Source organism: Capra hircus, chromosome 11, assembly GCF_001704415.2.
Source record: "Capra hircus breed San Clemente chromosome 11, ASM170441v1, whole genome shotgun sequence".
NCBI lineage: Eukaryota > Metazoa > Chordata > Mammalia > Artiodactyla > Bovidae > Capra > Capra hircus.
In genome coordinates, this window is record NC_030818.1 from 59,720,149 (window position 1) to 59,738,312 (window position 18,164).

General features: G+C 37.5%; 1 protein-coding gene across 4 annotated transcripts in view; it reads right to left on the reverse strand.

The window, feature by feature from the left end:
* Positions 1-18,164, reverse strand: part of USP34 (ubiquitin specific peptidase 34) — a 229,438-nt gene that overhangs the window by 164,003 nt on the left and 47,271 nt on the right. For all 4 annotated transcript variants that reach the window (XR_001918813.1, XM_018055392.1, XM_018055394.1 and 1 more), the window contains exons 3-5: positions 15,361-15,781; positions 3,473-3,523; positions 3,167-3,316 (exon numbers count right to left, since the gene is read on the reverse strand). Coding sequence is in view for 3 of the 4 variants with exons in the window: in XM_018055392.1 (XP_017910881.1) it covers positions 3,167-3,316; positions 3,473-3,523; positions 15,361-15,781 (622 nt within the window). In the remaining variant the exon portion in view is untranslated. The remainder of the gene's footprint in view (positions 1-3,166; positions 3,317-3,472; positions 3,524-15,360; positions 15,782-18,164) is intronic.

The window sequence follows — 18,164 nt, forward strand, 5'->3', positions numbered from 1 at the left end:
TCATGGTTAACCATACATGGTTAACAAGGGACAAAACTAAATTATAGTATTTAAGGCTATAAGCTTAAGTAATAAAACAGTAAAGAAAAGCAAAAAATAAAAATATGAATTGTGTTTACCTTTAAGGGCAAAGAGATGGGATAGTGACTTAGAGGAATCATACAGGAGGCTTCTGGGGAGTTAACAGTGTTTTGTTTCTTGGCATAGTAGTGGTTAGAAGGGTAGTGATTAGAAGGGTATTCACTTTGATAAATCATAAACCTTATTCTGTGCACTCTTCTGTTTGAATGTGTATTTCAAAATTTTTTTAAAAGGTTAACACATTCAATTATATACAAGATACATTACATGAAAATAGGTACAGTGATACCTTTTATTTGCAGATAAAGACATCAACGAATAAAAGTGTAAATGAAAATGACAAGGGAAAATGTCAACATTGGAAAGAAATTTTTAATAGAAAGAGCTACCACTTGTTGATCCCTTAATATTCTCATTCTGATAGATGAAAGGAGTGAAGTTTATAATGTAATCAAAATTAGATAAAAAGTGGGCTTCCCTGGTGGCTCAGTGGTAAAGAATCCGCTGCCAATGCATGAGAGACAGGTTCGATCCTAGGTCCAGGAAGATCCCACACGCGGTGGAGCAACTGAGCCCATGCCAAGAGAAACCACTGCAATGAGAAGCATGGAAACTGCAACTAAAGACTAGCCTCCACTCATCACAGCTAAAGAAAAGCTACACACACACAATACGGCCAAAAAGATAGTACAACAGAACTACAATTCAAGCCCAGAATTATTTCTCAGTAAAATCTACATTCTTTATACTATTATAATGCAAAATATTATAAGAATCAAATTCCAAACACTATTAATCATATAATATAGGTTCTTCTTTCCTTACTGTTAGTGCAGCCAAAAAATAAATAAATAAATGAGACTTAAACCACCAGGGTTTATAATTTACAATGCTCCACTAAAGGAAAACTACTCTGCTCTAAATCAATTTGTATGTGACAAGAAAATTCTGAAATTTAAAGGCCTAAAAAGTGATGTCTATTTCAACTGCTTAAACTGATCACTAAGTGCTTTCTATAAACTTCAGGCAGAGTGGTCAAAACGGCAAGAAAGGTCAGAAATCATGCCAAAACTCATACTGCTTTAAATGTCAAAACTCTGAAAAAAATTAACTACAGGGTCTACAGAAAACATAATTACCAAAAAACCCCGGAACTTTAAACTCCTAATTGCACCAAAGTATTAACTGTATTTAGAAAAACAGAATGAAAAGGGCAAAATCAAAAAATATTTTCTTATGAGGAAACAGTGCCACATGATAGTTACCTATTCAAGTTATAAAATCTTTGGTTGGAAAGTACATTATGTTATACTCTCAGGAAAAAAACACATCATTTTAGTATCCAAACAATTACATTATTAATTAAAACAGTATGACTAATTTTAACTCTGGTTTAATGGTCTCAGTTGAGCTATAAGATTAATGTTATGCAAACTGACAAGAGCCCATAGTTAGCTTTCACAAAAAGGCTGAGAACAGAAAACTGAAAGAGAATTCAAACTTTTTCTCTAGTAAAGGATTCCTTTTAAAGAGAGAGTAATAAATTAGTCTTTAATAAGACTTCCGTAATAGATTTTAACCAAGAATTAGTAAAATTATTTCAAGAAATAAATTTAATGAAAGTAATATTCCTAAGGAAAATAGTTGATAAATTATTTTGTGAGTTTTTGATATCAAACTCAGTCAAACACCTTGTCTAAATTTATTACAGCTTAAAATTAAAATGTCAACACGGGATTCACTCAAAATTTTACTTTTTCCTTTTTCTACCAAAGGAAGCCAAAATGAACAGGACTTCCTTTCAAACAAAGTCAATCAGATTAACAGAATTAAGTCTTAATAACAGCTACAATAAATAACAGCTATCAGTAACTAAGTACTTACTATTTGTCAAGTTCTATTAATAAGAATTTTAAATCTATCTTAAAACCTCACCACCATCTTTAAAGGCAGATCACCATACTTATCATTCCCATTCTACAAATTAAAAAACTGAAACTCAGATTTAGAATTCAAACACAATTGTTAATCCAAATGCCAACTATGAACTCAAAGCATATATTCCTAACCTAAAAAGCTACATTGCCGTTACAGGTAGTATTTTCAACCTATCCAAGGAACCAAGGAATCTCAGGGCTAAAAATGGTTCAAATATGGAAATGCAAGTATCCAAAACATTTTAGAAAGTCAGTGTCCTTTCCAGTGTACTTCTACGCTGGAAACAATGAAACAAAGTTATTTTGTTGGGTCTTTTTTACACCTTGTATTTTTATTTTACATACACACTTGAAATATTTCAGAGTAGTTATTACTTACGGTGAGTCAGTTAACACAAGAATTCTGGCTTTGGCAAAGTTAGATTTAAATTTTACTGTACAATTTTTTAAAATGATGACCAAAATAAAAGGTTATTTCAGGTTAAATTTTAATATAGAGACAACAAAAAATATTTCTGTTTCCCCACATATTGTGCTTCACAGTATCTGACTGAAGAATTATCTTCTTTACAAACGCAAAAGAAATGTTAGCTTTTCACCTGTAATACAGAGGGAAGTCAAACACACTGTAATAAAGCCCTGGGCTAGGCTAACCATTATTTAAGAAACCAAAAACCCTAAATAGTCAAAAATTTACCAGTACAAAATTCTAGACAAGGAAAGCTAAAAATCAGACTGTGCAAAGCTATCCATGTTATCTTTCAAACAAAAGAGGTAGATAAATTTATAATTTTACTTAAATTCATTAATTTTTTCTGGGGATGCCACACAGCTTGTGAAATCTTATTTCTCCGACCAGGAATTAAACCCAGGCCATGCACTGAAAGCACTGAGTCATAACCATTGACACAAATTTTAATTTACTTTAGTGAAGACTGAAAAAAAGAAAAAGATTTCTATACTCAACTTTTTCAAAGTATAATCCAGAAAAAAAAAAAAGAGTATTATACATAACAAATCACTCAAAACCTTTTTCTGGACATATAAATGCATGTTATTAATATAATAGGCTTTGTTCCCAAGATTAAAATCAATAATCAATTAAAATAAATAATCAATTAAAATCAACAATTTCAAACAATACTTACATTAGACACAACTGTAATAAATGCATGTGCTATCAGAAATGGTAAAGTTTCAGGAGTTCCATATTCAAAGCAGTCCTTCATAAGAGAAAGGCCATTTTTTCCACAAAACAAACATACATAACGAAGCAAATGCAATGGTACTTCTACATCCTGAAGAAAAAAATAAAACTATTTTTAAACTTATGAGGTAATTTTCATTTTATTACCAATACTGGAAAGATACTGGTCAGACATAAACTCAGACATGTATGAACAAAATAATAAAGATTTCCATAAACCTAAAAATGAAAAAAGATAAGCACTTACATTCATATCACAGAATGCCCCTAAAATGTTGCTTTCTTGGGTTGATATATCCTGATTAAGGAAAAGAAAAAAAAGAGGTAAATGAAATTCCATCACACTATCACATGACAATCTTTTAAAACCACAAATTTTAAGCACCGATTTTATAAAAACTCAGATTTTACAACTATTACTTTTCATGAACAGTAGTATTCCAATTGAAGTTAATATGATTCAATTCTAAAGTATACTTTAACTATTCTCCAAAGGAATCGAACTAAGATGGACTAGAACGGGTGAATTTAACTCAGATGACCGTTATATCTACTACTGTGGGCAGGAATCCCTTAGAAGAAATGGAGTACCTATCATGGTCAACGAAAGAGTACTTGGAACAATCTCAAAAATGACAGAATTATTTCTGTTTGTTGAATGGTTCTATGAAGACCTACAAGACCTTTTAGAACTAACACCCAAAAAAGATGTCCTTTTCATTATAGGGGACTGGAATGCAAAAGTAGGAAGTCAAGAAAACACCTGGAGGAACAGGCAAATTTGGCCTTGGAATACGGAAAGAAGCAGGGCAAAGGCTAATAGCATTCTGCCAAGAGAACGTGCTGGTCATAGCAAACACCCTCTTCCAAAAACACAAGAGAAGACTCTACACATGGACATCACCAGATGGTCAACACCAAAATCAGACTGATTATATCCTTTGCAGCCAAAGATGGAGAAGCTCTACACAGTCAGCAAAAACAAGACCTGGAGCTGACTGTGGCTCTGATCATGAACTCCTCATTGCCAAATTCAGACTCAAATTGAAGAAAGTGGGGAAAACCCCCACTAGACCATTCCGGTATGACCTGAATCTAATCCCTTATGATTATACAGTGGAAGTGAGAAATAGATTTAAGGGACTAGATCTGATAGACAGAGTACCTGATGAACTATGGATGGAGGTTCGTGACATTGTACAGGAGACAGGGATCAAGACCATCCCCATGGAAAAGAAACGCAAAAAAGCAAAATGGCTGTCTGGGGAGGCCTTACAAATAGCTGTGAAAAGAAGAGAAGCGAAAAACAAACAGGAAAAGGAAAGATATAACCATCTGAATGCAGAGTTCCAAGGAATAGCAAAGAGATAAGAAAGCCTTCTTCAGCGATCAATGCAAAGAAATAGAGGAAAACAACAGAATGGCAAAGAGTAGAGATCTCTTCAGAAAATCAGAGATACCAAGGGAACATTTCATGCAAAGATGGGCTCAATAAAGGACAGAAATGGTATGGACCTGACAGAAGCAGGAGATATTAAGAAGAGGTGGCAAGAACACACAGAAAAACTTTACAAAAAAGATCTTCACGACCCAGATAATCACACGATGGTGTGATCACTCACCTAGAGCCAAACTTTCTGGAATGCGAAGTCAAGTGGGTCTTACTTACAAAGCATCACTATGAACAAAGCAAGTGGAGGTGATAGAATTCCAGCAGAGCTATTTCAAATCCTGAAAGATGATGCTGTGAAAGTGCTGCACTCAATATGCCAGCAAATTTGGAAAACTCAGCAGTGGCCCTGGAGAAGGCAATGGCACCCCACTCCAGTATTCTTGCCTGGAAAACCCCATGGATGGAGGAGCCTGGAAGGCTGCAGTCAATGGGGTCGCCGAGGGTTGGACACGACTGAGCAACTTCACTTTCACTTTTCACTTTCATGCATTGGAGAAGGAAATGGCAACCCATTCCAGTGTTCTTCCCTGGAGAATCCCAGGGACGGGAGAATCTGGTGGGCTGCCATCTATGAGGTCGCACAGGTTGGACACGACTGAAGTGACTTAGCAGCAGCAACAGCAGCAGCACAAGTGGCCCCAGGACTGGAAAACGTCAGTTTTCATTCCAGTCCCAAGGAAAGGCAATGCCAAAGAATGCTCAAACTACCACACAATTGCACTCATCTCACATGCTAGTAAAGCAATGCTCAAAATTCTCCAAGCCAGGCTTCAGCAATACGTGAACCGTGAACTTCCAGATGTTCAAGCTGGTTTTAGAAAAGGCAGAGGAAACATCCGCTGGATCATCGAAAAAGCAAGAAAGTTCCAGAAAAACACTGATTTCTGCTTTATTGACTATGCCAAAGTCTTTGACTGTGTGGATGATAATAAACTGTGGAAAATTCTGAGAGAGATGGGAATACCAGACCATCTGACCTGCCTCTTGAGAAATGTGTATGCAGGTCAGGAAGCAATAGTTAGAACTGGACATGGAACAATAGACTAGTTCCAAATAGGAAAAGGAGTACATCAAGGCTTTATATTGTCACCCTGCTTATTTAACTTCTATGCAGAGTACATCATGAGAAACACTGGGCTGGAAGCAGCACAAGCTGGAATCAAGATTGCCGGGTGAAATATCAATAACTTGAGATATGCAGATGACATCACCCTTATGGCAGAAAGTGAAGAGGAACTAAAAAGCCTCTTGATGAAAGTGAAAGAGGAGAGTGAAAAAGCTGGCTTAAAGCTCAACATTCAGAAAACTAAGATCATGGCATCTGGTCCCATCACTTCATAGCAAATACAGTGGAAACAGTGTCAGACTTTATTTTTGGGGGCTCCAAAATCACTGCAGATGGTGACTGCAGCCATGAAATTAAAATACACTTACTCCTTGAAAGGAAAGTTATGACCAACCTAGACAGCATATTAAAAAGCAGAGACATTACTTGCCAACAAAGCTCCGTCTAGTCAAGGCTATGGTTTTTCCTGTGGTCATGTATGGATGTGAGAGCTGGACTGTGAGGAAAGCTGAGCACCAAAGAACTGATGCTTTTGAACTGTGGTGTTGGAGAAGACTCTTGAGAGTCCCTTGGACTGCAAGGAGATCCAACCAGTCCATCCTAAAGGAGATTAGTCCTGAGTGTTCACTGGAAGGACTGAATCTGAAACTGAAACTCCAATACTTTGGCCATCTCATGCGAAGAGTTGACTCATTGGAAAAGACCCTGATGCTGGGAGGGATTGGGGGCAGGAGGAAAACGGGACGACAGAGGATGAGTTGGCTGGATGGCATCACTGACTCAATGGACATGAGTTTGAATAAACTCCAGGAGTTGGTGGTGGACAGGGAGGCCTGGCATGCTGCGATTCATGGGGTCGCAAAGAGTCGGACACGACTAAGAGACTGAACTGAACTTAGTTTAGTGGTTTTGAAACTGTAATTCTCTAGAGGTATACTCAAAAGTTTCACAAGGTGTCTCCAGAAATTAAGATTTAAAGTTCCTGAAAGCATCTCATCCACTGTTGGTATGAATAAAAGCTGGTATGACTTTCTGAATCATAACGTTGCAGTTACCTAACAATGTTTAAAATGTACATTCCCTTTGACCTAGCAATTCATCTTTTGGTTATTTATGCTAAACAACTAGTAAAGAATATGCATAATGATGCTCAAGGAAATTATTTATAACATCTCAAAATTAGAAACAACTTAAATGTCCATCAACCGGATGGCTAAATAAATGGTGACATAACCATCACTGGTCTTATGCAGCCTTCAAAAATAATAAGGCAAAATGGCATGAGAGATGATCTTTTTGGAATGATGAAAATGTTCTCAAATTGAAATGTGGTAACGGTTATACAACTCCATAAATTTATGAAAATAATATATATTTTAAGCAACTAATTTTTAGGTTGATTAAAGTATATCTTTAAAATACCGTTAAAATAAGGTTAAATTTTCAAAAATTGAATTCCATATGCACATGCATAAAAGGATAATATATTTGTTAAAAATAGAATTTATAAACATGATCTGATTTTCATAAGTTTTTAAATGCTTGAAAAAATCTGAACTAATTTCATAGTTGTTTTTTTTTTTTTTTTTTTTTAGGAAAAATTGAAAAATTGGAAGTTTCAAAGCTTTTTAAACACTATTTTGTATAGTCTATGTTTTACTCATCCTGATGCTGCTACTTTCATAATCAGAAAGATATTTTCAGCTGAAAAGTTAGCTGCCAAAGGAACCTATTCATTCATTGCTGTTACCCATTTTAAATATTTAAGTTCAACTGCTGAAATCAAGTTTGAAAACTGATTATACATAAAAGTCTCAGAACATAGAAGAACAATCTAAAAAAGTTCTCAGAGAGGTCAAAACGCTTGTCAAAATAACTGTACCAAAGTATTCGCAAGCCTCTACTACCAGGGCCATGGTTAAAGTTTTAAGTTATTCGTAACAAACCTTTTGTCTTTAAAAAAATTCAGAATATAAAAACTCCTGTGGTATTACTAAATACAACTCATGGACCAGATGAACCATGCTAGAATACCAGACTGGAATAAGATTTCTAGCACTTATCATGGACCAAGCGAGAAATTCTCCTAACAGAATTCTGTTCTGGTGTGCCCAGTGTTACTCATGGACTTGGTTACAAGTATTTTGGCTCCTCAAAAGATCTGTTTTACCATTTCATATTTCTACTCTGGATACACGAAGCCACTACCCTAAGGTGGTGTTATAATCTCATTTTCAGTATTATGTAGAGTCAACATGGGTTAACAAAGTTAACAAAACTCCATATAGCCAAAGCTATGGCTTTCCAAGCAGTCATGTTCGGATGTGAGAGACAGACCATGAAGAAGGCCTAATGCCAAAGAACTCATGCTTTTAAATTGTGGTGCTGAAAAGATTCTTGAGAATCCCTTGGAAAGCAAGGAGATCAAACCAGTCAATCCTAAAGGAAATCAACCCTGAATATTCATTGGAAGGACTGACGCTGAAGCTTAGAGCCAATACTTTGGCCACCTGATGCCAACACCCAACTCGTTGGAAAAAACCCTGATTCTGGGAAAGACTGAAGGCAAAAGGAGCATAAGGCAGCAGAGGATGAGATGGTTGGATAGCATCACCAATTCAATGGACATAAACTTGGGAGAACTTCCAGGAGATGGTGAAACACAGGGACGTCTAATGTGCTACAGTACATGGGTTCACAGAGCCGGACGTGACTTGGTGACTGAATAACAAGAGAGGGCATGATCTCTTTTCTCTCTCTAATTTTTATACTCATTTAACACAGAGGAAAAAACATTAGGGCAGTAATTCTTCTGCTAGAATTACCTATATTATTCAGGATTAGGAAAACAATGTCACTGGCCTCCACAAACTTTTTCTGTGAGTTGTTGCTGTTCAGTTGCCCAGTCATGTCTGACTCTGAAAGCCCATGAACTACAGCATACCAGGCCTCTCTATCCCTCACCATCCCTCTTTCTCAAAGTTCATGTCCATTGAGTTGGTGATGCCACCCAGCCACCTCATCATCCTCTGATGCCCTTTGCTCCTTCTGCCCTCAATCTTTCCCAGCCTCAGGGACTTTTCCAGTGAGTCAGCTATTCACACCTTCTGACCAAAATACTGGAATTTCAGCTTCAGCATCAGTCCTTTCAATGAGTACTCAGGGTTGATTTCCCTTAGGATTGACTGGTTTGATCTCCTTGCTGTCCAAGGGACTCTCAGGAGTCTTCTCCAGCATCACAGTTTGAAGGCATCAGTTCTTCAGTGCTCTGCCTTCTTCATGGTCCAGCTCTCACAACTGTACAAGACAACTGGGAAGACCACAGCCTTGATTATACGGACCTTTGTCAACATAGTAATGTCTCTGCTTTTCAACACACTGTCTAGGTGTGTCATAGCTTTCCTGCCAAGAAGCAAATGTCCTCTGGTTTCACAGCTGCAGTCACCATCTGCAGTGATTTTAGAGCCCAAGAAGAGGAAATATGTCACTACTTCCACCTTTCCCCCCTCTATTTGTCATGAAGTAATGGGGCCAGATGCCATGATCTTAAGTTTTTTTTAATATTTAGCTTTTAGCCAGCTGTTTCACTCCCCTCCTTCACCCGCAGAATTATTATTTTGACTATTTAAATGATTATGTCTTTCAAAATATTTTCAACTTTGATAGGAGGGAAAGAAGGATGCAGAGAGAAAGGGAGAAGGAAGAGAGACTCCAAGTTCCCATCTTATTCACTACTGACAATGAATTACAACAGTTACAGTGATTAGACTGAAACATGTGAGAAGCAATGCAGAATGAAGACCTGAATTATAGAATTCTCTCAGCAATATGCTATGTAAGCCTAACCAGAACTTTTAACCTCTCTAACTCAGTTTTCTCTTATATGCAACAAGCATATTTACTAAGTTTCTAAAGGTGTTAAACACTAACATAGGAGCACTGCATCTTCTCAGAGTCTAGGTCAATTTGTTCCTCTTAAATAAAGTAAAAGGCCTTATCAGGAAAGGATGCATAGAGCTGTATGAGGGAAGACTAGATGAACTACCTCCTTATAAAAGGTGGAATTAAACCATTAGTAAACTCTACAGTACTGCATAATAAACACTAGCTTTTAAGACATCTGTATGTATAAACACATACATATAATTTTATAATATATATGTACACTACATCAAAGAACCTTTGAAACAACTGGCCCTTAACATATTTAATAACATGGCCACAGGACAGAAACTAGAAATTTTAGAATACTGGTAACATCTCATTAATAGAAACTTGGGAAACAGCTATTATGAACAGAATATTCAAGATGCACATATAAATTCAATATAAAGAGATGAGAATTCTGTATAAGAATATAGAATTCTGTAAAAGGAAAGCCCTCCTTTATTTTATCCAAGAGTGGTGTTTATTAGAATTTTACCTAAAGATCATAAAGTCATTGCTTTCAACCAAGTAGTTACATGGAATGATCCTCAAAAATGGTTACTAGGGCATTTCAATCCACAAGGAAAAGTACAGGGGAGGGTGACTATACCTATTACCTATTTCAAAAGTGATTTTGAAAATCACTTTTTTAAAAAAACTGACAAGGAAACTGATTTTAAGAACAAAATGACATATTTAGTATTGGTATAATTCTTATCAAGAGATTTAACTGGACAAAAAAGTATTTCTGAAACATTTTGAATAAATTTCACATATTTACACCCCTAACCAAATGATTCATAGCATCTTTCAATTTTCAATGCAAAGCATTAAAAACACGATTCATGTGGTGTTCTTAAGACTAAATTTTGCAGTTTTGCATGAACTGATCCCCTTTTTGTTGACCAAGGTAACATTTTTTAGAATGATTAATAAACATCTGATGTCATATAGGAGATTTATTAAAAGGTTTCTCTATGGGACGAAAACAGTAATTAAGAATACTGGAAGACAGAGCACAAACTGATTTAAAGTATTCTTATGGAGAATTCTAACAGGGAAAATACCAACCTCCTGGACTATATTTTTAAGTAGTCTCAATTCAGTGTTAAAAACATTTTCAGTAAAGAACAGTTTTTTTCTAGATGAAGAAAGAAGCTTAGAGAAGTCAGTATGGAGGTTATAGGAAAAATAAGCTGGAGAAAACAGCCTTTAAAAAAAACAAGACGTGGTAGATTTGTTAATGCCCACAACTCTACCTATTCGTGGATGAACAGAAAAACACAATGTACTTTAAAGTTTAAAATGAAACTTTACCTCTCCTCGCATCCACATATAGAATCTACTTCACACCCCTTTGATCTGAGCTGTCCTTGTGAACTGCTTCAACCAACAGATTACGGCAAAGTTGACACTGTGTGACTTCTGAGGCTGGACTTTTAAGACTTTTACCCTCGTCCAAGTAAGGAGCAGTGGCTAAACTTTGCTGGAGCAGCCGTGAAGAGATACCCAACGTCCAAAGTAAGAGAAACCCAAGCAATACAGTAGGTGTTGCAAGAGGGCATCAGAAGGCAGACACACTGAAGCCATACTCACAGAAAACTAGACAATCTGACCACACAGACCACAGCCTTGTCTAACTCAATGAAACTAAGCCATGCTGTGTGGGGCCACTCAAGACGGGAGGGTCATGGTGGAGAGGTCTGACAGAATGCGGTCCACTGGAGAAGGGAATGGCAAACCACTTCAGTATTCTTGCCTTGAGAACCCCATGAACAGTATGAAAAGGCAAAATGACAGGATACTGAAAGGGGAACTCCCCGGGTCGGTAGGTGCCCAATATACTATTGGAGATCAGTGGAGAAATAACTCCAGAAAGAATGGAGGGATGGAGCCAAAGCAAAAACAATACCCGGCTGTGGATGTGACTGGTGATAGAAGCAAGGTCCGATGCTGTAAAGAGCAATATTGCATAGGAAGTTGGAATGTCAGGTCCATGAATCAGGGCAAATTGGAAGTGGTCAAACAGGAGACGGCAAGAGTGAACATCGACATTCTAGGAGTCAGCGAACTAAAATAGACTGGAATAGGTGATTTAACTCAGATGACCATTATATCTACTACTGTGGGCAGGAATCCCTTAGAAAAAACGGAGTACCCATCATGGTCAACAAGAGAGTCCGAAATGCAGTACTTGGATGCAATCTCAAAAACAACAGAATGATCTCTGTTAATTTCCAAGGCAAACCATTCAATATCATGGTAATCCAAGTCTATGCCCCAACCAGTAATGCTGAAGAAGCTGAAGTTGAATAGTTCTATGAAGACCTACAAGACCTTTCAGAACTAACACCCAAAAAAGATGTCCTTTTCATTATAGGGGACTGGAATGCAAAAGTAGGAAGTCAAGAAAACACCTGGAGGAACAGGCAAATTTGGCCTTGGAATACGGAAAGAAGCAGGGCAAAGGCTAATAGCATTCTGCCAAGAGAACGTGCTGGTCATAGCAAACACCCTCTTCCAAAAACACAAGAGAAGACTCTACACATGGACATCACCAGATGGTCAACACCAAAATCAGACTGATTATATCCTTTGCAGCCAAAGATGGAGAAGCTCTACACAGTCAGCAAAAACAAGACCTGGAGCTGACTGTGGCTCTGATCATGAACTCCTCATTGCCAAATTCAGACTCAAATTGAAGAAAGTGGGGAAAACCCCCACTAGACCATTCCGGTATGACCTGAATCTAATCCCTTATGATTATACAGTGGAAGTGAGAAATAGATTTAAGGGACTAGATCTGATAGACAGAGTACCTGATGAACTATGGATGGAGGTTCGTGACATTGTACAGGAGACAGGGATCAAGACCATCCCCATGGAAAAGAAATGCAAAAAAGCAAAATGGCTGTCTGGGGAGGCCTTACAAATAGCTGTGAAAAGAAGAGAAGCGAAAAACAAACAGGAAAAGGAAAGATATAACCATCTGAATGCAGAGTTCCAAGGAATAGCAAAGAGATAAGAAAGCCTTCTTCAGCGATCAATGCAAAGAAATAGAGGAAAACAACAGAATGGCAAAGAGTAGAGATCTCTTCAGAAAATCAGAGATACCAAGGGAACATTTCATGCAAAGATGGGCTCAATAAAGGACAGAAATGGTACGGACCTGACAGAAGCAGGAGATATTTAGAAGAGGTGGCAAGAACACACAGAAAAACTTTACAAAAAAGATCTTCACGACCCAGATAATCACACGATGGTGTGATCACTCACCTAGAGCCAGACTCCTGGAATTTGAAGTCAAGTGGGTCTTACTTACAAAGCATCACTATGAACAAAGCTAGTGGAGGTGATAGAATTCCAGCAGAGCTATTTCAAATCCTGAAAGATGATGCTGTGAAAGTGCTGCACTCAATATGCCAGCAAATTTGGAAAACTCAGCTGTGGCCCCAGGACTGGAAAAGGTCAGTTTCATTCCAATCCCAAAGAAAGGCAATGCCAAAGAATGCTCAAACTACCACACAACTGCACTCATCTCACACGCTGGTAAAGCAACGCTCAAAATTCTCAAGCCAGGCTTCAGCAATACGCGAACCATGAACTTCCAGATGTTCTAGCTGGTTTTACAAAAGGCAGAGGAACCAGAGATCAAATTGCCAACATCCGCTGGATCATGGAAAAAGCAAAAGAATTCCAGAAAAACATCGATTTCTGCTTTATTGACTATGCCAAAGCCTTTGACTGTGTGGATGATAATAAATTGTGGAAAATTCTGAGAGAGATGGGAATACCAGAACACCTGACCAGCCTCATGAGAAACCCATATGCAGGTCAGGAAGCAACAGTTAGAACTGGACATGGAACAACAAACTGGTTCCAAATAGGAAAAGGAGTACATCAAGGCTGTATATTGTCATCCTGCTTATTTTACTTATATGCACAGTACATCATGAGAAACACTGTGCTGGAAGAAGCACAAGCAGGAATCAAGATTGCTGGGTGAAATATCAACAACTTGAGATATGCAGATGACACCACCCGTTATGGCAGAAAGTGAAGAGGAACTAAAAAGCCTCTTGATGAAAGTGAAAGAGGAGAGTGAAAACGTTGGCTTATAAAGCTCAACATTCAGAAAACTAAGATCATGGCATCTGGTCCCATCACTTCATGGCAAATACATGGGGAAACAGTGGAAACAGTGTCAGACTTTATTTTTGGGGGATCCAAAATCACTGCAGATGGTGACTGCAGCCATGAAATTAAGACACTACTTGGAAGCAAAGTTATGACCAATCTAGACATCATATTGAAAAGCAGAGACATTACTTTGCCAACAAAGCTCCAGCTAGTCAAGGCTGTGGTTTTTCCAGTGGTCATGTATGGATGTGAGAGTTGGACTATGAAGAAAGCTGAGCGCCGAAGAATTTTTGCTTTTGAACTGTGGTGTTGGAGAAGACTCTTGAGAGTCCCTTGGACTGCAAGGAGATCCAACTAGTCCATCCTAAAGGAGATCAGTTGAGTGTTCATTGGAAGGACTGAATCTGAAGCTGAAACTCCAATACTTTGGCCACCTCATGCAAAGAGTTGACTCATTGGAAAAGACCCTGATGCTGGAGGCATTGGGGGCAGGACGAGAAGGGGACGACAGAGAATGAGATGGCTGGATGACATCACCGACTCAATGGACATGAGTTTGAGTAAACTCCAGGAGTTGGTGATGGACAAGGAAGCCTGGCGTCCTGTGATTATGGGGTCGCAAAGAGTCGGACACAACTGAGCGACTGAACTGAACTGACAGCTTCCATTTTGCCTTCCTGGATCAATGCTAAGACTATTGTGTAAGGAAGCCAAGATACCCTAGTAAAGAATGAGAGGTCATGCCGAGAAAAGTCCAGGGAGCCCTCAGGAGCAGCCCGCACAATCAGACATGTGAACGAGACCATCTTGGACTCTCAAACCCATTCAACTTCCAAAATTAATGCATCTGCGTTAAGTGAGGCCATACAAAAACCAGCAAAGGAATCGACCAGGCAAGCCATGGAATCATGAGAAATAATCACTATTGTTTTAAGCCATTATTACAATACATTATCACATAACTCTTTCAATTCCTACTATCTGGAGAAATAAATGCCATTATCTAAATAAACCTAAGATGGAAAAGCTTGTATAAATATCACTAGTGGAGGAGAGAGGGAGGGAGGGAGGGAGGGAAGGAGGGAGGGAGAGAAAAAAAATCACTAGTGGAGTAAGTAAAGCATCTTGAGTGCAAAAGAAAATAATTACAGATAATTTGTCAAGCATTTTTTCTTTATAAAAGGAATTCCAAATTCTGTTAACCTACATTTCTAAGAATGAAATCCCATGTTGTTCTTTTTCCTCAATTACTAGTTTTTGAAAGTCACAGTAAGTAGAGTATAGGTATACATTAGCAAAATATCTATCACTGATAGTTTAATTTTTATGAGTTCAATCTATAAATCTTTCCCTAGAACTACACTGAGCAAATGTTCAACACAAGTCACTACAGAAATGCTCTGAAGAAATCCAAAATAATTTTTATAACAGTGATTTTTATAATTTTCCATCGATAATGACTATCTTCATATTTATTCATAAGTGAGAAATTACCAACATAACCATGACTGGGTATTACTTAAAATTCACAATACCTATTTTTACATACCTCTATAGTAGGATGAGTATTATGCTTGTAAGCAGTATATAAGGGAAACTGAATCTGAAAAATTTTTGCCACACACAGTAAGAGTTTTTCCTTCTCATCTGTACTCCACAAACTAAAAGGATCAGAGTTCTTTGAAGATTCTTCCTCAGTCAGATTACAAATTCTTGTAGAGTTTGATTTTTTTTCTATTGATTTTTGTCTTTCTGTACTTCCTTCATTACATTCTCTTTCTATATTCTGTGGTTCTTCCGCTTGATTACTCTCATCTTGCCATGTGGAATCTATGTTGATAGTAGTACAATGTTTACAAAGCTGATCTCGGAGCACTTGAACTTGGGCAATCACTAAGTTAATAAGTGCACACACTACTTGGTTAAAAATCTCCAAATGCTTATACTCTTTGAAGCAGCACAGACATTGCCTACAAGAGAAAAAAAAATTTTTTAATTAATAAATGCTTCCTAAAGAGGCAACAATTATATCCTTCTAAAAAACCATATTAAAAAAGTAAATACTAAAGTATTTTTTTCAAATAATTGTTATTTCCTCCCTTCTGATAGAGTAGCACTATAAAAACTTCAAAAGATAGCATCACACCAAAAACTGATACTGGTAAAAAATCACTAGATTGACAGCTATCATCTTCAGTTTTATATTTTATCTATCCCTCCAGATTTCCCTTCCCTTGTAGCTCAGTTGGTAACAATCTGCCTGCAGTGCAGGAGACCCGGGTTCATTCCCTGGGTTGGGAAGATCCCCTGGAGAAGGAAATGGCAACCCATTCCAGTATCCTTGCCTGGAAAATCTCATGGACAGAGGAGGGCTTCACTGGTGGGCTTCGGTCCATGGGGCTGCAAAGAGTCGGGCACGACTGAGCGACTAACACTTACTTGCTTATCCCTCCAGACAAATAACTATTTAAGAACAAGAATTACGGCTGTATCTTTGCTTCTCTAAGCAGTAAGTACTCAATGCATGTTTAATAAGTTATTACAAAACTGACTATAATAAAATACCTTGTTGGTAAACTTGACTCATTATCTTACATAAGGGGTTTTGCTGTCAACTAATAAAAAGATTTACATTTTGGGGGGGAGAATGGGTAAATGAATATGTACAGCCGAATCCCTTTGGTGTTCATCTGCAACTATCACAACACTGTTCGTTAATTAGCTATCCACCAACAAAAGTTTCTTTAAGTTACATTTTAAAATAATTTGCAGGGGACTACCCTGGTAGTACAGTAGTTAAGAATGTGCCTTCCAAAGGGAGGATGCAGGTTCAATTCCTGGTTGGGGAACTAAGATCCCACATGCCACAAGAAGCTCCTGCACCACAATGAAGATGCAGCACAGCCAAAAAAAAAAAACTGTTAAATAAAAATTAAAAAATAATTTTCTTGGGATTTTCCTGAAGTCCAATGGTTAAGACTCTGTGCTCGCACTCTGGTCAGGAAACTAAGATTCCACATGCCAGCTGTGCAGTAGCCAAAAATAATAATTTACTTGAAGGCTACTTAGAAGGACATTCCTACCCTATCTGGCAGATCAAAAGTGTTTAGGAATAACACACACACACACTTACTTCAGTTCCAGTAAAAAACAAGAATAAAAATAATAAGAGTCTAATTATTACACGTAATTATAGTTCTCTCAGACATGTTCAGTTAGAACAATGTCTAGCATTTTATAGATAATCAAAGGGGTCTGGTGAGTCAATAAGTAAATGATACACAAGTACCACGTTATAATGTAACCAAACACAAATGACAGTTAAGCGACTATCACAATTTGCATCTATTTATCAAAACAAATCAAAACTCTTATTGTACCAAAAAGATCACCAACTTCCTGTATGGCCATGTAAGAATAATTTCATTTTCTCTAGGTGTGGAAGATTTGAAGTATATCCACAATTCTTTAACACTCTTCCCTTTAAAAAGGGAAGCCCAATTTTCCTCCTCTTGAATGTGGACCGGACTTAATGACCAATGAACGGAATGTGGCAGAAGTGACAATGTGTGACATCTAAGACTAGGTCATAAAAGACCTTGCTTCTGCCTTGCTCTTTTGGATCACTTACTCTGAAGGAAGCCAGCTAACATGTAAGACACTCAAGGAGGCCAAAGCAAGGTCCACATGAGAAAAAACTAGCCTTCCACTCGCCACCCATTTGCCAACCATGAAAGGGAGTCAACTTAGAAACAGATCCTCCGGCCTCATGTAAGGTCATGACTACAACTGGAACCAACCAACTAAACCACTTCCAAACTCCTATTCATACAGTGATTGATGTCAAATGCTTATAATTGAGATAATAAATGTATCTCTCAGGATAATAAATGCTTGTGTACTTTTTTTTTCAATTATTTATTTGGCTATGCCAGGACTTAGCTGCAGCATGGGGGATGTAGTTCCATGACCAGGGATCAAACCCAGGTCCCTGCATTGGGAGCACAAAGTCTTAGCCACTGGACCACCAGAGAATTTCCTATTGTTATTTTTAAAACACTAATTTAGGAGTACTTTGTTACACAGAAATACATAAATGATATATCAGGACTATTTTCTAGATGGCAAAATGAAAGGAATTTTATCTCTAAGGCCTCCTCCAGCTTTAAGTTCTATAATATTATAATATCTACAAGAAGAAAAATAAAGACATTAATCAACATTTTTTCTGATGAATAGCTTCTTTCTTTAGGTTTAGGAAAAACCAAGGTCAAAGGGAAGAATCATACATTTGACTATCTTTAGTGAAAATGACATCTTGAGTTTCTCCTCAAAAAACAAACTTAAGATCAG